The sequence below is a fragment of the Heloderma suspectum genome, chromosome 5 (genome assembly GCF_057233095.1).
Source record: "Heloderma suspectum isolate Gila_16-S chromosome 5, 16-S_ref, whole genome shotgun sequence".
NCBI lineage: Eukaryota > Metazoa > Chordata > Lepidosauria > Squamata > Helodermatidae > Heloderma > Heloderma suspectum.
The window spans coordinates 153,899,886-153,924,267 of NC_139462.1; the positions used below are offsets into that span (position 1 = coordinate 153,899,886).

At 42.6% G+C, this 24,382-nt stretch overlaps 1 protein-coding gene across 3 annotated transcripts in view; it reads left to right on the forward strand.

The window, feature by feature from the left end:
- ELMO1 (engulfment and cell motility 1) overlaps positions 1-24,382 on the forward strand; it is a 405,171-nt gene that overhangs the window by 119,314 nt on the left and 261,475 nt on the right. For all 3 annotated transcript variants that reach the window (XM_084857863.1, XM_084857865.1, XM_084857864.1), the window contains 2 exons: positions 9,621-9,790; positions 17,653-17,688. In XM_084857863.1, the coding sequence (XP_084713989.1) occupies positions 9,621-9,790; positions 17,653-17,688 (206 nt within the window). The remainder of the gene's footprint in view (positions 1-9,620; positions 9,791-17,652; positions 17,689-24,382) is intronic.

The following is a 24,382-nucleotide window of genomic DNA, read 5'->3' on the forward strand; positions in this document are numbered from 1 at the left end:
ATCACAAATCCTTCTTCAGTGAATTACCACTCCAAAGTAAGATTCAAAGTGCAATCCTATGCTTTCCTACTCAGACTTCAATGGGAATTACTCCCAGATAAGTGTGTATAGGGTTGAAGCCTCATAAGATCTTCATAATTAAATGTCACTGCATTTGGAAATGGGATTGAATGACTCCACAAAATTGGCCTTCACCCCTACCTTCACTCCACTACATATTAAGACAACATTGTTATGGAATTACCTCTTGCTGTTTTAATGTTTGGCTAAGTTGCATTTTTTTTTAGTGTGCATCATTGCACATGCAACCTGTTCAGTTATTTCCTTTTCTCTATTTGAAAATTTCATGTAATTATTTATTACACTAGGTTCCCCCCACCCACCCCCACTTTCAGAAACCTCTGCAGGCACACTCAGTTTCCTAGGTTACAGAAGTACTGGCTGAATTTTCCCAATTTCTTTACTCTTTTCTGCTCTTGCTATGAATCATTCCTCTTTTATTTCTCGGAAAACTCTCCACCTCCTACTTTTTTTCCTATAGATGTATCAGGCTCTTAGGATCTGTCAGTCTCATTCCTGTCTTTGTACAGCCCTGTACTCCGGTGCTGTTGTAATTTCAAGCACTTTATTATGGAGAGCTCCACATAGTTCCTCCATTCCTTCCATGTCATTTCTAGTCATCATCAGACTTCAGAGGCTCCTCCTCTTCTTCCACAGAATTGGAAAAAAGGAGCCCATCATCCAAAACCCCCCCCAAAAAATCTTCTACCTCAGCACTATTGTTCATCCCACATCAGATAATCTCTGCAACTATAGTGGAATTTATTAGAGCTGAATGACATGGTGTATAGCACAATATTTTCCATATATTTTATACTAGCTATGCAGATGCAGCATTCTGAGAGTGAATACTTCTGCAGATTCTTCAGTAGTATTGTAAATCTGGTTTCCAAAACCCACGAGCTTTGGATTTCATTTTTTCCACTTTTATCCTACAAAGGGTGTTTAGAAATGAAGCATTATAAACATTACAATATAACCCATCCAGCGTTAGACTTGCTGATATATGTATTTTTTCACATGCCAAAGAGATGTAGCATCGCTTAGTTCTTCCCGCCCTATCATGTACCAGGCAGTCTGTCTGCCTGTTCTTTTTTTAAAAAGTTTCACAAATGGTTTTAAAACAGTTGTAAACCTACTTTGGACATTGGGATGAGGGAAGTGTGTTGCTGGAGGCACAGGTGCTAGCCAATAGCTTCCCACTACACCTGGCTTTTCACTGGTTCATCCTGAACCACAGTAAAACGCCCGCAGAACTGGTTTTTCAGAGCTTGCCCCAGAATACTGACTGATGTGTTCAACTCTGTTTTTGTGCAAAGTGTCCACGTTTTTTTATTTTAACAATATAATCACCTTGTGAATTTGTTTTTTCCATATTTACCCTATAAGGGGTATTTAGGAATAAAAGCTACAGCAAATGGTGGTCCAAGAAAATATATTATCTTGATCTACTTTATGACCTTGGACAAATCAGTTACTATCTTTCTAAATTAATTCCTTTTTAATTATTTGAAGAAAAAAATTACCCCTGAGATTTTGTTAACTTGTTCAGTGCATTGAGCATGTAAGACCCAATTACAGAAGTTTATTATAGAAATCCTAACCTATTTTGCTTAGGCAGAAAGGCCTAAAAACTAAATATATTTCTACCCATAATGCAGTTCACTTAATCCAGTGCTTTAGTAAAGTGCATGCTTCTCAGTGCAGCACAATGTAGTTGTTTGGATGAAGTGACAGCATGAAATAGATTATGTTTCATTGGTTGGTTTGGTGTAAAGTGTGATGAATTAGGCTCTTTATTGTTGCTTGCCTTCTTGGCTATGGGGGATTAGCCATGCGGCTGTTGCCCATATAAATAGCAAGGATGTGACTAATATATCTACATAATATGACAGGAGATACAATGTTGTATTTCATTAGGTTATGTCACATGACTGTGTTTGGCACGCCGCAGTGGTTTTAGAACAGTGCCATCTTTTTCCCTTTTAAATGGATATGTTAACTCACTCTCCCCCCTGCACACACTTCTTCATCATCATTACTTTTTAAAAAATGGATATATTAAGATGTAAAACAAGACAGTCTTTAAATAGATTAAAACACCACACTTCCTACCTAGTAAATGCTTTCACTAAACTATTTTTAAAAATTAATTCTACCTCAATAAAATTCAGTGAGCAACTTGTGGCCCTCCAGATGTTTTGGCCTACAACTCCCATCAGCGCTAGCTAGCATAGCCAATGGTGTGGGATTATGGGAGTTGTAGACCAAGACATCTAGAGGGCCACAAGTTGCCCACCCTTGTTCTAGAGCTTTAAGATATTAAAGACAGTGTTTAGTAATTTGGGGTAGGCAACCTGGTGCCCTCCAGATGTTTAGGACCGCAAGTCTCATAATACCTGGCCATTGGCTATGCTAGCTGGGACTTCAGGGAGGTGTGGTATGGTATGGTTGCCCTGAGCCTTTAAAGGAAGTGTTACAACTGGGAAACCTTTAAAGAACTTGTTAAGGCACTTGGTCCTTGTATTTGGTACCACTGAGGTAAAGGACTGTGTCTGGCCACAGAATGAGATCTTTAACAATGTCCTAGACCTGCCAAATGACAATGCAACATGTACAATCCTGTAATGGCTGCAATTTTCCTTTCCACCCCTAGGGGGTAGATAATTTTCTTGTCCCAAAGATCTTGGCTGCATATATATGGCCATATACCACCAACAGTAAGGATATAGCAGGGGTGTATTTTTCTTTCTGGGCATATATGTGCTACAAGTGGAGTAAATCGGGGATTATTACTCCCCCAAACATGAATTAACAAGATCAACACCAGTGGTGCACATCTGGAGGGCACCAGGTTAGGAAAGGCTAGAGTAGGGGATGGGATACCAATCTGAGAGATGAAATGGTTAAATAGTACAGATGGTTGTGCAACACCATCAGTATGTAGCGCTAGCCTGATGTACACACCCATTTCCACTATTGTACCAGCGCTGGCATTAGCTCCTGTCAAGAGTGCAAGCATGACCAAGTTCGTCAGTAGTTATTAGCAGCATATATAACTAACTTGATGCAAAAGAGAGTGTTATACCAATAAGGATGAGGCATGTGTTCATCTGTTGTACCCTGTCTCAGCCCCACTGGTGAGGTGAGGTGAAAATGGTGGTGGTGGTGGTGGTGGCAGATGAGTTGAGGTGATGTGGAACCAGGGAGTTGCAGTGGATATGGAGATAAGAAAGATGGTGTCACATGTAGCAATGATTTTTGGCTCACGCACTTGTATAATAATTGGTTTGGAGAATTTGGTGTGTATTTAAATTCAATTATTTGTAGAGGAGTACAGCACTGAAACAATCTGGGTGTTGGACCTGTGCCATAAAGTTTCCATAGTGGGGACACACTGGGTAACCCAATTGTCCAGATTAACTGATGGTCCCTGACAGCAGTTGTAATTTATCTATAATGTTGCTGCTTAATAATCTTTTATCACAGGGGTATTCAACTTGGTGCCCTCCAGATGTTTCGCACTACAACTCCTAGAAGCCCCAGCCAGCATGGTCAGTGCCCAGGAATTATGGGAGTTGTAGTCCAAAACATCTGGAGGGCAGCAGGTTGCCTATCCCTGTCTTACCATATGAACACAGGAAGCTGCCTTATACCGAGTCAGACCATGGGGCCATCTTGCTCAGTATGTCTGCTCCAACTGGTAATGGCTCATCAGGGTCTCACCTAGTCCTTCTGTCAGAGATCCCTTTAACTGGAGATGTCAGAGATTGAATCTGGGACCTACATGCAATATACTCTACCACTGAGCAATTCCCAACTGATGCAGCCTTAATGACCTCTGACTCCAAAGATCTGGTTTGTTTTTAATGCAGAGTTCCATGTCTCTTTGGCTCCGAAAGCTCACTTACTCTCTCTCGTTTAACTTAACAACCTTGTTAAATTGTCTCAGTTGTTTAAAGCATTACAGTAGAAGGGGTAGCAGTGTCAGCCAAACTCAGACATGGAAGCCTTTTGAGAAAGAACATTGAACCTGTTTCCTCTGTCATCCTCAGAGTGGACATGCTGCGCAGAGTAGCTTCATTCTTTTCAAACAGCAGCATCCCTTTTCAAATCTCTCCCAATACTGCAGAAGGTTTTCAATAAGATGAATGTTTCTATGAGGATCGTTTTTGCGTTTTAAAAGCAAAACTAAGGATAGCTTTTTAGTAACCAAAATTCTATGTCCTGATGAGCTGCTCTCTCTGCTGTCCTGCCTACCATGGATCACAAATTGCTGAATGCTCCTTGGAAACTGCTCACAGTACATGTCCTGTAGGTGTCATTTTGATGTCACAATGAGAGAGAGCGAGGAAGTCTGTGCTCCATAGGAGTGCCTATAAAGCACTATGGAAACAAGAGCTAGGCTCAGTGAAGGCACCACACTGAGTGAAGCAATGTTTCCATCTCTCAGTCGTGACAGCAGCCAATGTTACTCCTGGCCAGTTGCCGCAAGAGACAGCTAACAGTGTTAGTTTTTGGTAAACGAAAATATTTGTTTAATCTGTAATCACGATAAATCTGTTCTGCCTTTGTTTGTTCTGTTTTACAGAGCATTGCTGCACTAATTCCAGAAGGTTGTTTGTAAATGAGATCCCCACCACCACTTGAAGAACTCTTATGGCTTTTGTTGATTCTTTCAAAGCAATGTTTGTTTGTTTGTTTGTTTATTTCCTAATATGTAATACCCTGCCTTTCTATAAAAATTAAGACAGTATATAGTAATATAAAAACAAAATGTCAGTAAAGCCAACAATAATCTTAAAACATTGAAAGACTAAAATGAGGCAGTACCAGCAGAAAACAACTCGTGGCGCAATCCTATGTATGTTTAAACAGAAAAATGTCCTACAACTCCCAGCATTCTCCAGCCAACCATGATGGCTGGGGAATGCTGGGAGTTGTAGGACATTTTTCTGTCTAAACATGCATAGGATTGTGCCCTTACAGTTTTTGCCTACAAAAACAGATGGTTGCCTACAAAAAGCTGGCTGAAACTGAACAGTGTTTGCTGCCATCTAAAAGCGAGCAGTGTAGGAGCCAAGCAGGACTATCCTTGGGAGATTGTTTCATATTTTGGCCACAGTGGTTGAAAAGGCCCTATCTTAGGTACCCATGTGCTGTATTTCTGATGGTGTGGGGACCTAAAGTAGGGGTGTCAAAGATAAGTGGTCAGGAAAGTTCATATAGAGCAACTTATGGACCTCCAGATGTTTTGGCCTACAACTCTCATCACCCCTCATCAGTGGCTATGCTAACTAGGGCTGATGGGAGTTATAGGCCAAAACACCTAGAGGGCCACAAGTTGCACACTCCTGCTTTAGGTCAACAAAGAACAGAACAAATCCCCCTTTTACCCCCACTTCATAAGCTCAAAGTACTATTGATAAGGTTTAGTGAGTAACTGGAGCACCATGACACAACAGCGTCATTAAGGCAGATAAAGTTGAAGTCATGGATGTCTTTGATAATTCCACATCTTGCAGTAGGTAATTTTCCCATGTTGCCCACCCCTGATATAGAGGAAGGTGATTCTTGAGATATTCTGATCCCTTTTAAAGGATTTTTGTGAGGAGCCCCAGATATGGCCCATCCATTCCTTGGAGGAAGGACTAAAACCAATTTCAAACACTAGCTTCAGACTCCGGCTTTTTAGGAGAACAGCTAACTGGGAGTCTTGGTTCAAACATAACCTTACGCTTTTTCCTCCTAGTGAGTTCCTGGATACTGAAGTTGCTCCTGCTGATGGGAGGACTCAAGTGGGAGCAGCCTTCATCAACACTCTTACTCGTGAATAATATGCCAGGATTTACCAGAATTCTGGTTTATCATTTTGTTTGAGCATGGCCAATGTAAATGGTTACTGCTGTGAAAAAGGCCTCTGCACCCATGTTGAATATTTTCTAAGTCATTAATTTTATTTGTTGGAGAATTAGGAAAGTGAGGATTACCTTGTCTCAGACTTCAGTCAAATGCATAGTCTTAGGCATCTCAATAATTTATAACAAAAACGGTTAAAGGGAGATTCCAGCATGTAACTGCTGATCTGGAATTCATTTGCAGATTTGAAACTATCTGACTCAGTAGAGAATAGAGACTGGGAATGATAATTCAGCCAGAAATTGTCAGTCATCAGGTGTCCATCTGGTACCTTCTAGATGTTTTGGATTACAAGTTCCAATATGCCTGACTGGCTGAGGCTGATGAGAGTTGTAGTCTAAAACATCTGGAGGGCACCAGGTTGCGGAATGCTAATATACAGTTTTGCTTTGCTAGTTCATTGCCAATTTGGAGTGGGTCATGCCCACTCTGGTTGAACTGTTTGCCCTTTTCACTGGAGCTTGTTTGCATTTGACTCAGGATAATAATGGGCCACACGTATCTCTTCCCTTCTGGTCTCAATTTGTAATAACATTTCTCCAACTCTTCTGTCTGTTCCTGTGTGTGTGTGTGTGTGTGTGTCTGCCAACTGAGAATCAGACTTCATGCATCTGAGTTCACTAATTTATGTGTGCCTTTAGCCAGCCAAGACTTCACTGCATCCCAAATGTGGTGATAGCCTTAAAGCATTGTGCAGGAAACTGAGATCATAAATTTAGAGCACCTATAGATACATATAGTGTTTGTGTGGCCTATGGTAGAATATGGCTTGTGACAGAATGGAGTATGTCTTGTAAAGTGATAGAGGTTCAGACAGTAGAACAAATGATAGCCTAGGAAGCCTGTCAGAGTCTCATCATGTGGTAAATCTGTTCTTAGATTGTACCACTTCAGGCTACAGAAGGGAAGAATCATATATTGAATATTTTCCCATATTAGAAAGAAAAGAAAACGCCCTGACATAGAGAACTAAGCACCAGGAAGTAATGTTCTAACCTAGCTAGTATCCTTCTTATATGAAGCCCCCACTCTCCATGAGAAAACATTCAGAGAATCTCTACACCAGGCTGAAATCCTGCATTTAAAATGGGGCTTTCTGCTTCCGTTTTAAATGCAGAATCACGATGACTCCCCTTTTCACCCGCTCCCCTCCCCGCCTTCTTCCTGTATCGGGGTCTTCCATGATCTTTCATTGATCTCGCTCCTCTTCTTGCCGTTTTCCCTCTTTTCATGGAGGAAACCTAAGCAGAACACAATGGGGTAATTTAATGGGTCATTATCTGCGATCTATTTAAAAACAGAACAAAGGCCATTTAGCGTAGGAGACACCTTGGACGTTCACAGCATCATGTAAAGAGCCCGCAAACTTCTGTGATTGAACAATCTCAATAGCAGGATAAAAGCTCCGTATGAAGGAGCCCTCAGTCATACAGTCCTCTGTCTGCATTCTGAAATGGAACAGTCTAGGAACCATTTTACCACATGATAAGCCCTTTGTCTTGAAAGCTACAACATTTCTGCAATTGATAAATCATGTGCTTTGTTGTTTTTAAACTAACTTCATTGCTGTAGGGATCGTACCTGATCAAGTTTAATATAAATGATATGTGTTATATATTTAGCTTAACGTATGTGAGACTATTGTTTTGTGATGCAATTAGATTGTTCTGTTTTCTTTAAGTCTATGGTAAACAGCTATGTTACCTAGCAAGCTGGTGGCTTAGATGCTACTATGAAGCAAGACAACCTCCATTGTTCCCCATGAAATTCTCCTGACATAGCTTCCAATTGGGGGGAGGGGAGTAAGAGAGAGCCCTCCCTTTCTCTTCTCCCCATTCCTTTTCTACCCTCCCAGTCTCATAGCTGACTAGAGCTCCCATTTTCCTCTCTTGATTGCCCAGAATTGGTCTCCTGCTCATTTGGGGCTTCTTCCGTATGTTCCTTATTACTCCAGGTTACCCTGAGGAATACCCTACCGAGTAAAATTTGTCAGGCTCTGATGCTTTATTGCTTTGTACAGTGAAAATATGCAGAGGCTTTTATCTGAATGCTCTCTCTCTATATATATATAAAATTAATTTTGGGATAAAGCCATGCCAGCTTTCTCTACTGTTCTTGGAGATTATTTATTGTTGTTGGCTTACTATGTTAATATTGGGTGAGTTTGTTAAAAAATGTCTTTAGAGAGAGTGGATGTGATGCATATTTTTAAATGTTGTATGATTTTTTAAAAAAATGTTAGCCATCTTAGTTCCATTTTTAGAAATAAGGCAGGATGTAAGGATTTGTGTTTTTTTTTTTAAGCAATCCTATGCATGTTTAGACCATAAGAAGTCCTACAATTACCAGCATGCCCCAGCCAGCTGGCTGGGGCATGCTGGGAGTCGTAGGACTTTTTCGCTTTACACATGCATAGGATTGCACCCTAAATAAATTAATAGATGGAAGGAGCAATCCTACGTCCCCTAGACAGCATCTGGGGGACATAGGATTTTTTTGGTTTCCTGGCTTCAAAGACAGGACTCAGAGCCAGGAAATCATGCTCCCCGCCTCTTCCCCTGCTCCCTCGTAACTGGCATGGAGAGAACCATGCCTGCTGCCTCTCCACACTTGGTAAATGGCGTGTGGAGATGGGGGAAAGGAGGTGTTCCTGGGGGCAGGAAGGGAAGGAAGCTGAGCAGCTAGCTTATGCCTTTTCCTATTGCCACCCCAGTCTCCTTCTCTCCCCTCCCCAAAGCCTCCGCTAGACAGGCAAAATTGCCCATCTAGCTAAAATGCAGCACAGGAGGCACAAGGTGCCGCCCCCTCTGCATAAAATACTCATAAGCCTCTGAGTTCAGGGGTTTACGAATACCCGGGGTGCAACCCATAGGATTGTGCCCTTAGGCAGTGCAGCCTATGAAGCAGTGATGGCAGAGCCATAGGCCTTGGCTCAGTTGGCTGGCCAGATAGAAGCCATCTATCAGCCAGGTTTGGCCTGGAGCAGGGGGCACCGATGGCTGGCAGTGTAAATGGTGGGGAAAGTGGCTGATGGTATATCTACATGGCAAAACTGAAATTGGGCAAAGGGAGTACCTGGACAGAGTAGATGTGCACTTCAGTGCCTGCAGTATGAATCCAGCCCAAAGCCAGCTGCTGCATGGACAACCAGGGGCAGGTGAGAGAATAGTTTGAACTGACATAGTCTGCACGGGTAGACTGCTCACATAACTGGATTGAACATACATCAAATGCCCTTCAAATCTACTATGTCGGGGTGAGCAACTCCCAGGGGTCTGAACCCACTGTGGGCCACAGCCCTGCACTGCACTGCTGAATTTGCTGCACGGCAGCAAAAAAGGGCTGCTTTTTCTTTTCAAACGGCCCTTTCTTGCTGCAGCAAAATTTTGGTGGCAAACGATGGCTTGTTTTATTGAAAATCAGTGGAAATTGGCCCCTTTTTGCTGCTCTTCTGCAGAATTTTGCCCACCCCGTACTATATAGATGAATCCTGCAAAACCATAACACTCACTTTATAAAATGTTGCTTCATTTTTTTAATTTGTTTTTCAACCATCTGATAATTTCACTTGAAATTAAGGTCTGTGTTCCTTTCTGTCTCCCCCTACCCTCTCTTCTATCCAATGTTCTGTCTTTGGTGAGACCCAAAATGCCCTTCTGCTCCATGAAAGGATCCAATCTGCTAGTATGGATGCCAAGTTGGAAGCACTGAAAGACCTAGCTAGTTATTCACGTGATGTGACATTTGCCCAAGAATTTATCAATCTAGATGGTATTTCCCTCCTAACGCAGATGGTGGAAAGCGGCACCGAGTAAGTATTTTCCTATAATGCTATGTGTTTTTGCACGTTTTCATACTTATATTACTGAGATAAGCCAAACAAATTACTTTTGCTGATTTTTTTTAAAAAAACACCACTGTCAGAAACTATAGTTTCAGCACCTAATTCTGTGGAAATGAACAGAAGTTTTAAGTGTGGCAAATTAAAGAGAATTAGGGAGGAATCCTGTGGTCCCTGGGCGAGCATCCCAGACACCATAGGGTTGTTTGGAGTCCCCCTTCCAGGATACAGTGCTCCGACCTCAGAAGGGGGAGTCAGAGATCTGCCCCCTCACAGCTGGCATGAAAAGAACCACACTGGCTGCCCTCCAAAGTCAGAAGTGTGTCCTCAAAGGAGGAGGAAAGGGGGCATTCCAGTGGGCAGGGAAGGGAGGAGATTGGAGAGGCCAGGATATGAGTTATCCTGAGCTTCCTCCAGCCTCCTTCCCTTCCCCTCTGAAATGCCCTTGCTTAAAACCCATCTAGCAAAATCTGCAAGGACGGGGAGGCAAAGATTGCCTCTACCACTTATCCAGCCCTGTATTGCATGATTGGACACCTCTGAGTTCAGGGGTTCCTCTCACTGAGGGTGCAATTAATGGGATTGCCCTTTAGTTACTCTAGTAGAGGGCAGTTTTTATCAGTTATCTGCCACTGGAAACCCTGAGATTAATACACCTTCTCAAACCTAGTCTTAAATACTATAGACCACATTGTATTTTAAAGTATAGGCAACGTGGGGTATACTAATAAAACACTAAGACACGAAACAAGCTTTAAAGCAAACATTTCTGGTTTAAAAAAGAATATGCGAATATGGAGAGACAGATCAAAGTTGAATTTCCAAAACTTCTGATACCTACGGCATGCTTCTTTACTCAGTTACAATTGGAGTCTGTTACAGATTTGGGAGTGGGGAGTGGCTTTCCTAAGTGGTGGTCTCTTCTTTATAAGGAGGAGGAAAGGAAGGGAGGAGGAAATACAATTGTGATGTGCTCTTCATGATGAAGTGTTCTCTGCAAGGCACCTTCAAGCTACTGTCTTCACCAACATCCAATATTACTCATGCTGAAAAATGAGTTGATTAACTTTGGTGCTTAACTGATTAAAGCATGTAGCCCTAGTAAGCAGAGTTGGATGTATTCTGCATAGCCATGTTTTGTGTGACAACAGACAAGCTGTATTTGGAATCCACAGGTTCCTACACTTTGCACCAGCCCCAAACTTAAAACAAAGTTTCTAGTCTTCATGGTTCTGGAGAAAAATGATTTGAAAATGTGTACAAAAGGCAGTGATGGCTGAAGAGACAGCACATAGAGACAGTGCACCCTGGAGAGGTGGTATCATATCCTCAGGAAGATGGAGCACAGTTGTGGACATGCAGTTCAGCATACTAGACTGTATGTCCAGAACTATGGACACGCAGTCCGTACAAGACAACTGCAAGGTGTTACCACACAACTGGAAGATGTTTTAGACTTCATTTTCCCGTTGAAGAGCAGGGTATGAGAATGAGATTTCATTCTCATTTAAAAATATTCTAAAAGCCCTGAACTTACAATTGTGGTACGCTTAAGACAGGGACACAGATGACTAGGCAGCATTTTACATTGGAGATGTGATACATTCTCCCCTTACGTACGTGGGAGTATCGGTCTTCCATACATCAGAATGTACATTGGTTACTGAACTACTTTCTTTCTGCTCTTCTAAGAATTCCGCTCCCATTGGAATTCTTAGAAGAATTGGAATTCCATTGGAGATGCTGTAGATCACAGTAGAGTCCTTGGAAGCAGAAAGGGAGTACACTGCATCTTTAATTTGGAGACGCATATGTCTCCTACCTCTGGTACATTATCTTAAATGAAGCTATTTGCACCAGCAGCATGCTAACTAAATAATTCCTTTCCCCTGAGCATGGCTTAATTCTGGTAATGGCAGTGGTGTGGTGGTTATAAGGCTAAATAGTAAGGGTGTTCGTGTGCGAGCTATATAGTGGGCCATCTTTTCTGTGTTTCCTGTGGCACTCGTTCTCTCCATATAGGCCTCAGTTTCTGCCTATTATTATATGCATCCTTTCCTCCCGCCCCACCCCACCACTGCCTTGACCCCTTGTGGCCTTCTGCCACAATTCCTTTGACAATTCTTGTCAAAATATTTGAAGTTCTAGGAAATCCCCCATCTTGCAAACAACATATCATCGTGTGGACCTGTAGCTTTGCAGAATTAATCTGTGTATAGAATTTGGGTTTTCCTTGGGGCAGGATTTAGGTTCTTTTTTTACAAAATATGCATGGCCCTGAGCCTCAGACAATCATTCTCTGCCCCCCCCGTGTCCCCCCCCTCAAGTTATCCTAACTAAACTTGAAAGCAAGGGCCTTTCTTGATGTACAACTAGCGTTTTTGCCAAATAAGCCACAAAGGAGTGGGTTTCGTCAGAACTGGGGAAATTTGGCTCTGCTGGAAGTTGCTCCTGGCAGATACTGGAGTTCACATTCAGCAACTATTAAGCCTTTGTGGCATGAGGAATTCCAAAAGGAGCTGCTGTCCTTTTGGAAGGGAGCCAACAATGTAATCCCGAGTCCCTTCCAGGCCGGACAGTGAGCATACTGTGGTAGACAAATGTCTAAGCAAGCATCCTTTCACTATTATTCTTTAACATTATATTGCTATTCCCTTTCAGGTTTTTTTCTTCTATTAAAATTAACCTGAACAGAAGTCTGTGGTTGGTTGTTCATATGGCTCGAGTTACCGTGTGTGTGTGTTGTTGTTTATACTGGTTGAATTTTGGGCTCTTTTAAAAGGGGTTCAGTTTTCTCAGAAAGCTGCTCTGAATTATTGGGATGCTTCTGGCCCACTGATTTCAGTGTATCAGCCATCACTCGTGACCCCCAAAAGGCCAAATATTGTGACTTCAACCTTTGGAAATACATCATATAGAACAAAGACATGACCAGTCTGGTTAACCTCACAGGAACTTTTCTGACAAGCAGGATCAGTTTGAATTTGCTTGTTTCCCTAGATGTTTTGTTTAGGAAATTCCAGGTCTAGGGAGAATATTCCAGTTAGAGTAGTGATTGCTTCTCCTTCTAGCCTGATATAACATGGAAAATGTATTCTAATCACAGCTTTTGATAGATCTATTTCCTGAGCAGAGGTGGTTATAACCTCAAAAACCTGCTCATCTTTAAAATGCTGGGGGCTTTTCTAAAACACAAAATAAACCTATATTTTAAATTGATCTAAATGTTAAAGTTTAACTTGGTTTCACTGCCCACGTCTGTACTTCATGCCACATTTGAGAGGGGCAGCATTTTCTACAATAAAGGCTGTGCCTCAAGTACCAAAGAATTCTTTATTTAAAACAATTTTTTATCCTCCTCAGCCAAAAAGGCTCCTAGTGTGACTTACATGCAATCAATAAAAACAAGACAATATTAATAACAATTTTAAAAAAAACATGATGGTGATTTTTTTTCATATGAGGAAAAAGCCCCCCCCAACTCAGAAGTCATCTGTGATAGCTTCATCAAAAATTAAGTTTCAAACAGCTATGTAACTTTAGATTACAAATTAATTTTAAATTTTGATTGTAAGCTTCTAGGGGCAGAGACCTGACTTTTTTGCTTATGATTCTCTGTAAAGTACCACATATATTGTAAAAAAAAAATTTCTTTGAAACTTCCATTTCAGAGTTCTGATTCAGAACATATCTGATCAGGAATTTCTCCTTCACAAGCTGAATGTTGTACAACTGCTATTAATTTCAATAGGACTCATTCAGAAGATGTTCATAGTGGATAATGTCCCTAGAGTCCATCTTGGGGGAAAACCCCAAATGTTAACTATAGTTAATCTTATGTTGCCCAGATTAAGTGAAAGAGTTGGGACACCCAACTAACCCTGTATAAGTGGTGCTCACATTTGTATCAGGATTGTGCCATGGCAAATGAATTGTCCACCTTGTACGCTATCATGCCCTGTCATAGTAACTTGTTCTTGTTACTAGTACAGCACCTTGGTTTGATGCAATCTTCTCATGCTTTGTTGTGCCGTTTGGTGCAAGTATTCTGAAACACAAGACGTCAGGTTGCCACTAACAGTGATTCCTTGCTGCTTTATGTGACTACTAGGAAATCCAATATTTTTAGTACAGGAAGACTGACATGGCAATATCGGTAGCACTGATAACTTACTTTTTACTAATGAAATTGCATTGTTGACTCATAGTTTTTTAATAGGGCAAGTAAGGAGAGTGACTATAAATTCTTTAATAAGGACATAAATTATTATTTATTCAGTTTGTAGCTTTGATGCTGTAGTGTCTGGTGGTTTATATGGGCTTTAACAGTACAAGTTTAAAGTATCCATTCTTACGATATACCTGTGGGTAGCTAATCAGCACGCGTAATAACATAAGTACCCTGTGTATCTTGTTCAGTTGTCTTCTGCTCTATATGCAGCATTTGGACATCTTTTAACTGGCTCCTGTCATTCACAAATCTACAGTGACCAGCCTGGTGACAGACTTCCCCTAGCCATGCTGCTCAGGGACCAAAGCCATCTGTCAGCACTGATGCTACGGAGTCCCTGAATAGCCTAGTTGGGAAAGGAAGCCACCCAGGCTGAAGAACCTGGTAGCGCCCCCTCCCAGTACTGAATGAGAGGATGCACCAGAAGCTTTCCACAAAAACCTCTGGGGCATCCCCTTAGTTTACCTTGGGAGGGATGCTTTTATGAACCATAAGTCATTTCCAAAAAATGTTCATGTTGCTTCCCGTTGTTGTTCAGTTGTTCAGTTGTGTCCGACTCTTCGTGACCCCATGGACCATAGCACTCCAGGCCTTCCTGTCCTGCGCTCTCTCCCGGAGCGTGCTCAAGTTCATAATGCTTCCCAGCTCCTGCAAACTGAGGCGGGTGCTGGATGTGAACCATGTGGGGTTGCATTTGTCAGTTCTGCTTACTGTAGAAATTAATGTTCAGGAATTAACAGTGCAATCCAATGGGTGTTTATTTTGAATTGAATTTACAGAGATCTTGGGAAGGCAGCTAAGGCTGCAGTCCTAGGCACACTTACCTGGGAGAAAGCCCAGTTGGCAGTTGGACGTAGTGGGACTGACTTCTGTGTAAACACACATAGGACTGTGTGATAAAACCTAAAAAGTGGCACAAACCAACTCTTACAACGAATATTAATAATCCAATAGCTGAACAAGACATCATCTTGCTTCTCAATTGCACCACCCATCTGCCTCCCTCTTTTTCATGTTCCTCAAGATGTGAAAGAAACTTTTCCATAAAATTTATCCGCCCCCCGCCATCCCCCTGCACTGTAAAGCACAAAAAGGCACCAGTCCTAAACACATTACTGAAGGGGCTGGTGTATTGCTGTGGCCCTGTTCTCATTTCCTGCCCTGGAATTGTGGGATTGGGTAGAATGCTGCTCTAGCTGGCTCTGGCTGCTGGTACTGGGGTATAGTTTGGAGAACTGCCAAGAACAAGTTTAAGCATCAGGAGGTTTAAGGGTGATGCAGTAATGACCCCACCCCTAAACAAACCTCAGTTAAAGGTATGTAAATCAGCTTTATGTGTGTTTTTAAATAAAAGATTACAAAACAATGGGTGCATATGTTCAAGAGGAGGACAAGGGTCTAGGCCATTCACACCTCCACACCCTTACTTCCTAAAGGCACAGTATATCTAAATGGTGTGAGGAAAAAGGAGAACAACATCATCATCACTTCTATAATCAAAAATTAAGTTTCAAACAGCTATGTAACTTTAGATTAAAAATTAATTTTAAATTTAGATTATAAGCTTCTAGGGTCAGAGACTTAACTTTTTTGCTTATGATTCTCTGTAAAGTACCACATATATTGTAAAAACCAAAGTCTGTGCATCTTCTGGAAGCAGCTGAAGACATGTTTTATTCAAACTGTCTTTTGGTGACCAGCAACAGGGAAAGATAATGTAGATTGATTAGCATATTGTTTCCAGCCCTGAGCCTTTGGGATGAAGTAGACTATACATCCAATCAATTAACGGTGCAATCCTATGCATATTTAGACAAAAAAAAGACCTACAACTCCCAGGATTCCCCAGCCAGCTAGACATGCATAGGATTGTGCCCTAAATAAATAAATAAATAAATAAATAAATCATCAGATATGGACAACAATGTTGTTGTTTTTTTAACCTCAGATAAAATAGTAACCCTATGATATGGATAGAATAAAGCCTCATGCTTACTCTCAGGTGTGGGGGCTTACTCTCAAGTCAGCGCAAAGCACATATATGGAGGAAATGAGTGTGTATATGTGTGTGTGGAGAGGGAGAACAAGAAAAAAGCTGCTTTACTTAAATTTATTTAAAGACTGTCAGGGTTGCTGTTAATGTGCACTTTACGCCCTCACCCTCTGCAGGAACAGCCAAGAAGAAACAGCAGTCTGCAGCCTTCCCCAACCTGGCGCCCTCCAGATTTGCTCGACAGCAACTCCCATCTGCCCCAGGCAGCATATTGGCTATGCTGGCTAGGAGGGGGGGATGATAGGATTTGCAGTCCAACACATCTGGAGGGCACAAGGTTGGGAAAGGCTGGGTGAGAGATGTAATGGAGAAGTTCTGCAGCCCCTGCCCAGAGTTCTGCAGGCTGTGTAGAGGCAGGCAAAATGGCCGATATCCACATATATGTCTTCTCAGAAGTAAGCATATAGATATCAATGAGGTTCATTCTCAGGTACTTCTTATCATTTTAATTTAATTAAAAAAAAATATTTTCATTTATTTTTCACTCATATGGACTTCCTCTTTCTCTCTCTGCCCTCCTCATGCTGCGACCCCACACCCTGCTGCCGCTGCCCAACAAACTGGCTGAGCTGAACTATCTGGGTCTGATGTTGGCCAGCATGTTCTGGGGCGCAGGGCACGTCGTGTCTTTCTCTGCAGCATCCTATGCATGCTGGGTTGCCGTCGCTCTACAACTGGCTGGGCTTGCTGGCAGCACAAGACTGACGATCAGGATCAGCATCTCCAGCAAGCAGCTTAGCCTGGCCCAAGTGCTCCCATCCTTCCACAAAACCAGATGGCTACGGTGCAGTCTCAAGCGCTGCAGGCAGCTCCTCCATCTCTCCCTCTCAGAGCGAGAGAAGGCGGGCTGCAAGAGAGGGTGAATTAACCCTTTGCTGGGTGAGGCTGTTCCCCCCCCACACACACACACACACTCCTGCTGTCGTGGCCAGCAGCACCAGCAGCCCTGAATGGGTGGCTGGTGCTGCAGGATGACGAGGGCAGCGCTGGGTGCATAGGCATGGAGCAGGGATGAGTGGAGAAGCAGAGAGCTGAGGAGGAGGCGAGAGGAGGCTGCAGAGCTCCCTCAGGCTCCCCCTCTTGCCCCCTTTGTCTGGCCAGCTCTGTGTGGTAGAGGAGAGGCAGCCGCCAGCCTCCCGCACTCCCCCCCCCCTCTGCCCTTTCACTTGCTTCTGTGGCAGCTATTAAGATTGGGAGGTAACTGGGAAGGAGTGCTGGAACCCTTTGGCTGAGAGGTGGTGGTGTACTGCTGCCCTCCATGCTCAGGACATTCTGATACACAGGCAGAGTTCTTAAGCGTTCCTATGAATAATTCAAAATGTGTGTCTCTTCCCCTTTCTGTCGAAGTAAAAAGAGTGTTGGGTTGCCTTTCCTTGTTTCCTTCCGAAGATTATTGAAGCGTATTACCATCAAGTCAGCTTCAGTTGAATTATTGCCAGCTGCAGTCTCTCTGGTTGTGTTCATAAGACCTTGTAAGTCGTACAGAGATTCGAAGAGTAGATGTCCTAAAATCTTTCTCCTTACCTGAAAGTTTTTGAATTTTTGCAGACGATATCAGAAATTGCAGAAGATAATGAAGCCCTGGTAAGAATCTGATTGGCTCATGTCCTTGCAAACTTCCTCTTCTTTGCATGATTAAATTCCAGGCTTCCCTGCTGACTTTATTTATTTAAATATCTGTGCTTATTTTGAGCCAGGAAATATTTTGCTTCTCTTTCTTGCTTTTTAATGCTATATGCCAAAGTTTTATTACACAACTTTTAATTATTTTAATTTTATTTATTTTTTTTTGCATCGCTTGTGGAATGGACACTTCCTTTTTCTGTGCCCACTAAAGCTATTTGCTGGTGCTGTTTCCTGTGGCTGGGCTCTTTTTTTGCTTCATCCTATCAACTCTTTATTTTAAACATCACAACATGTTCCTGCCTAGTACTTCTGCAATGTTGATAGACTTAACCATAAACTTTAGAGTCATGGTCACTTTAATTTCTAGCATTTTGTAATATGGTGATATCTGGTCGTGTGTGAGTCCTGTAACTGTGTTCAGCTCAGTGTGCTTACACTGCCTTTGAAGATCTTCCCTGGCAAAAGAGGGGGGGAGAGGTTGGGGGGAGGGGTGCTGTATGTGTCCCTGGGTCCCTCCACACTTACAGTGAACCCCTCTTTGGAGAATGTCTGAAGAGGGCTTCTGTGTCCTTGTTCTTGTAATATGTACTCTCAATCACTGCTGAGATGAATCTACCTAGAAGCTTTGCACATATTTTTTTCTCCTGTTTTTCTTTATGTATGGTGCTCCTCACCCTTTGTTATGGGTATAGTATACAAAAAGCAAATGGCAGCACATGGAAAGGCATTTTGCTCATGTGCCCCTCTGCGTCCTGGTCAGGACCATGCAGAGGGGAAAACGCTGGCAACAGAATGTCTAATCCTTCTTTTAAAGTTGTCAAAACAAGGTTCATTTATGGAAACTTGGTTCCCATTCATACCTTATGTAAACAAAGACGCTTCTGTATTGAGCCCACTGATCACCTTTCATTTTGGAGAGATTCCGTTACTCGGAAAAGAGAGTGAAGAACATTATAAGCTGAATAATTCAGACGTCATGCAATATATTATAGAATATAGACTGATTTTTTTAAAAATACTTTTTAAAATACTTTTAAATACTTGTTATAATGCGCAGTATCCAATCTCGGTAATTTGCCAGCTCTTGTGGTAATGGGAACAACTGCTAGTACAACAGGAGAGTAGCGCTTGCTAGTGCAACCCCAGAAACCACCCAAAACTAGCGCTTCTGGCATAGGACACATCAGTGGAGCTCCCTTCCACGATCTCCACTGACGTGTCTCATTCTGGAAGCCGTAGTTTCTGGTTGTTCCTGGTTGTGGTAACTACTGCTACTTTCCCATTGCACTAGCAGTCATTCCCAATAGTGAAGCATCAGTATTAGATATTGTCCAATATGTTGTTCCTTGTTTATTGTCTAGTTAAAAATAAATGTGTGTTTTTTTTTAAGTTGCCTGGTGAAATACATTTAAAATGGATTTTCTTGATCTTCATTCTATCCAAGACCACTAGGAAGCTAACTTATTTCTCAGTGTTGAGGTAGTAATGATAATAGCCTAGATTCTGGGGAAAATAGGGACTAGAGAAAAGCATTTGAATCTCAGGAGGCATAATTTGCTACAGCCCCTGCTGATGCATGATTCTTTCTTATGCATTGTGGTGCCTGATGTTTCTCAGTTTTGGGAGCATGAAGGCTACTGCATTCATGAAGTTGTAGTTGACTTTTCTGTATCCCCTTCTCCTTTTTCTCAGCAGGAGTGTGGTATGGCTTGATGATTTGTTCATCTTTATCCTGCTTATTTCCACAGATCTGTTTCACAATATCCATGTATCACCAAAGACTCTTACCTTCTGCTCCTAAAAATACAGTGCAGTTTGGGGTTTTATGTGTTGTCTGCATCAGTGATGTATACAGCTTTAGTTCACATCTCACTTTTAAGAAATGTGTATGAGGATGATTACATAAGTTTCATAAATTCAAGCTCATTCTATGACTTTTCTCTGAATTAAAACAAACAGTCCTGCATTCTACTGAAATGGGGTTTTCATACTGAGTAAGTCTGTATTCTGGGGATTCTTATACATTAACTGCTTTCAGTAGATTTCTGCAGATGCCTCCTCTAGGTGGGAGAATTTAGTACTGTCTGAAGATGCACTAGAATCACTCATTTACACATCTGATCAGCAATTAAATGCATTGCAGAGATGTTGTTAATGTGACAGTTAGATACGGTGATCCAAATTTGTAAAGTCAGGATGTAAAGCAGTTACAAAAATTCTAGAAATTGTTCTTTAAAATCTATGTTGCCATGCACCATAGATTTTAAAGAATAATTTCTAGAATTTTTGTTGTGGGGGTGGTCTCTGGCAATGGATTTGTTGTGGGGGTGGTCTCTGGCAACGATTGGCTGAGCTACCCAATGTCACAGAGGATTGGAGGGTGCAGAAGGACCTCTAGCTGCCTTTGGCTGAGATGCTCTGATCCTTATGAGGGACAGGAGGACAGGTAGAAGGACTTAGGAAAGAAAGGATAGAAAAAGCGGGGTCTCAGGAAAGGTGGAGGCAGGGACCTTGCCAGGAGAAGCAAGGAGGCTTAACACATGAGGGTTGAAAGAATTGAGTGGTCTAGAGGAGAAATCCAGTAGGAAGAATATGACTGGAAAAGAAAAAGTAGGAAGCTGAATGGCCTGGGGAAATGGGAGCACCTGGTCATGTGATATAGTGCATGGGAAGTTCACATTTGAAATATGCTCTGTGCAGGCATTCACCTGCTCGTGTGTAGGGCTAAAGTGGGGAAGGGGACGTGGTTGTACATGTAAGACCTGCCCCCAACATTCCAGTGTGCCTGGCTGCTGGTTAGAGAGAGGCTCTTTAAGCACGTTCAGTTAAACGCACTTACAGAGCTGATTGTGAACTCTGCCTTATCGGGGTTTCTGATCACAGGCCGATTGAACAAAGTTGCATTTAGATATGTGTTGTCTCTGTGTATACTGTCTGTGTGTTTTTTATGTTTTTAAATTTTGTGTATTTCAAAAGTGTTTAACCTTGGTAAACTACTCAGTTTTGGGGCCAGATGTTTTTGGGCCCTAAAACAGGCATGAACATTTGATGGGGCCACCTAACTACTACAAGGTGATAATGACTCATAACATCTTTGTTGATTACATAGTACAGTCTGAGTCAAACTTTGGTTTTTATAGCTACTCTGAAATATTCATACTGACACAGGAGGAAATTATTGAGAAATTCCAGAGATTACCTCATGCGGAAGCACACGCCCCAGCCCTAGTCACAAGAACTGCTGAGTCCTGGGTAACTGTAGAACTGGCATCATCCAACAGCAGCCTTGAAATGGTGATTTCAGCCGTTAGATCAGGGCTGGGCAACTTGGGACCCTCTAGATATTTGGGCCTACAACTCCCATGATCCCACACCATTGGCAGTGCTGGCTAGGGCTGATGGGAGTTGTAGGCCAAAACATCTGGAGGGCCACAAGCCCCCCTCCATTTATTTATTTATTTATTTATTACATTTCTGTACCGCCCCATAGCCAAAGCTCTCTGGGAGGTTTCCAAAAGTTAAAACATTAAAATGCAATATACAAAGTTTAAAAACCATTTACATAAAAGCATACAGACAGTATATACAAACAACATAGAACTAAAAACAACTTTGAACTAAAAACATTTTTTTAAAAAATCCAACAATAAAACAACACAGCTTAAAAATAGTATGCAAGAGTTCGCAAAAGGAACAAGTTCTCAGAAGGGAAGGCCTGCTGGAATTATACCTTCTTTAATTCCTGCTTAAAAACCTTCAACGAAGTCAGCAGACGCATTTCAACCGGCAGGTCATTCCCCCACTGAAGGGCAGCAAAGGAAAAGGTCCTCTTGTGCATGGCTGCCAGTCCCACATTAGGCAGCCGTAGCAGAGAGCCCTCAGAGGAGCTTAAATGGCAGCCTGGGACATTGGGGAGAAGGTGCTCCCTAAGGTACCGTGGACCTAGACCATGTAAGTCCTTAAAGGTAAGAACCAGCACTTTATCTTTTGCCCAGAAACAAATTGGCAGTATGTAAAGATTTTAAAACCGGTGTAATATGGTCTCCATGAGATGTCCCAGAGACCAACCTGGCTGCCATATTTTGTACCAGTTGAAGTTTCCGAACTACATATATGGGCAGCTCAAAGTACAGCGCATTACAGAAATCAAGCCTAGAGGTTACCAGCACGTTCACCGCTGTTACCAGGCCCTCATGTTCCAGGAATGGGCATAGCTGGCAAATCAGCCGAAGCTGATAACAGGCACTTCTCACCGTTGCCTCCACCTGGGGTGCCACGAGCAGGGTTGGGTGGTCCTTCAGGGGCAGTGCAGCCCCATCCAGAACTGGTTGACATACCTCAATATGGATATAGATGGATATATCAATTTAGATGGATATAGTAGTAGAAATGTATCTAGAGCCAGTGTGGTGTAATGGTTAGAATGTTAAACTAGGAGTGGGGAGACCCAGGTTCTAGTCCCCACTCTGACATGAAGTCATTGAGTGACTTTGGCCCAAAGTCACCCAGTGAGGTTTATGCCAGAGTGGGGACTAGAACCTGGGTCTCCCCAGCTAACTCTCAGCCTGAGCTACCTCACAGGGTTGTTGTGAGGATTAAATGGAGAGGCGGAAGAGGATCATGTACACCGCCTTGCAGGAAAAGGCAGGATATAAATGTAAGAAATAAATAACTTCCCTTGTGCTGTTGCCTTGTGGTTCTTCAGTTGTTCTATACTTACCCAGGATGTAGTCATTGTAAACTGCAAAGCACTTCCATGTAGGACATTGCACGTGCGCCATCACATGGGACTCATGTAGACCTGTCTGTTTTGCCGTATGTCAGTGGAGCCTGGTGGTTCCAATGTCAGTGGGGCGGCGAATCCTCTCTGGGTTTCAGTCAGAACTATAAAGAAGCTAGCCAAGGTGCTTCATGTGGGTCCGCGTGTGTTTGTCAACATGTGTTTGTCACCTGTGCAAAGGTGGAAAAAATCCTTTTCACTTTTCCCTTCCTCCTTGGGGGAGAAACTGTAGAGCACGTGGCTTACATGCAGACGGTCCCAGGTTTTCCAGTGAAAAGCAGCAGATAGCATGAAAGTCACTACCAGTCTTAAGTGGGCCACACTGGGCTAGATGGACAAAATTGTCTAACCTGGGGTAAAGCAGCTTCCTACGATAACCCATGCAGGAAATGTACATCATCTGTAAAGCATCTCTCCTCTTCAGTCTGTAGCTATATGCACTGTTGTGGGAATCAGCTGAGCCTGGAGGCAGCCTTCTTTCTGACGGTAGCTGGGTTGCTCTCTGCCTCAGGGCTTGTCCCCCCTGTGGCCTTTCCCTGCTGCATTAACCTCACAACTGTTGCCTTAACTGAACATTTCCACTTTTGGCACTTGTTCGTACAAAGCAGATGCCAAAGGAACGTCATTGACCTGAGGCAGTTTTGGGCTGCTGCAAGCAGGGGAAGTACATTCCTGCTGCAGTCCCGCTGCACACAGATGTGGCTGAGCACAGGATCCCAGATGAATCCCACTCTCTGCTGGAGGAGGCAGGGAGGAAAACTCCTGTTCCTTCCTTGCCCCAGAAATGCAACCCTGCTAGCCTGTTTATGAGATCTTGAGAAATGAATGTGAGCATTAAGAGGCTGCCCTTTTACCACGTATGCATTTACTTCACCTGGATTTGAATATATGCCCCAAACATGCTATATAAATTGGGCATTGCTGTGCAATCCTGCGCATATTTACTCAAGTCCTGCTGTGTTCAATGCCCAGGTAAGTCTGCATAGGATTGCAATGTCAGCAATTTAGGGTGCACTCCTATGCATGTTTAGACAGGAAAAAAAAATCCTACAATGCTGGGACTTGCAGGACTTTTTTTTCTGTCTAAACATGCACAGGCCTGTGCCCTTAGTCTTCTGTTCAGAAATCTCAACTTTTTTCTAGGATGGTTCTTTGACTCAGTTAAGAGCACTTTTTCTTCACTAGCCTGCCTTGGGAAGCTTTTCTGGTGCTATGCTGACATCTAGTGGGAGAAGAATAAAATGTCCCAATGGAACATGTAGAAACTGCTGTCAGACAGGATAACAGTTATCTGTATTTTTCTCATCACAACTAATAGCAACTTGGGGGAAGGTAGTCATGTATGGGGAAAGGATTCAAGGATTCACCCTTCCATAATGCCACAGCCCTGATCCAAAGCCCACCCACACCCCTGTCTTTAAGCAAAGAAAGATGTATTTGGATATCACACGTCTCCCTCATCACATCTAGTTTGGCATTGTCTTCCAACATTTCCTGTCAATGTGCCCCTGGATAGATATAGACAATTAGATTTTTCTCCCTCCCTTTTGTGTTCTTTTTGATGATGTTGTTGATATAGTTGTGATGAAATACAATACTAAAACAGATTTTGTTGAGTTGTCATGGCTAATAGCCATTAATAGGCTTATAGCCATTTAAGTCAGTAAAAAGGTAAAGGTGTCCCCAACCAGTCGTGTCTGACTCTAGGGTGTGGTGCTCATCCCCGTTTCTAAGCCAAAGAGCCAGCACTGTCCGAAGACGCTTCCGTGGTCATGTGGCCGGCATGACTGAACACCGAGGTGCACGGAACGCTGTTACCTTTCCCGCCGAGGCGGTACCTATTTACCTACTTGCAATTTCTTGCTTTTGATC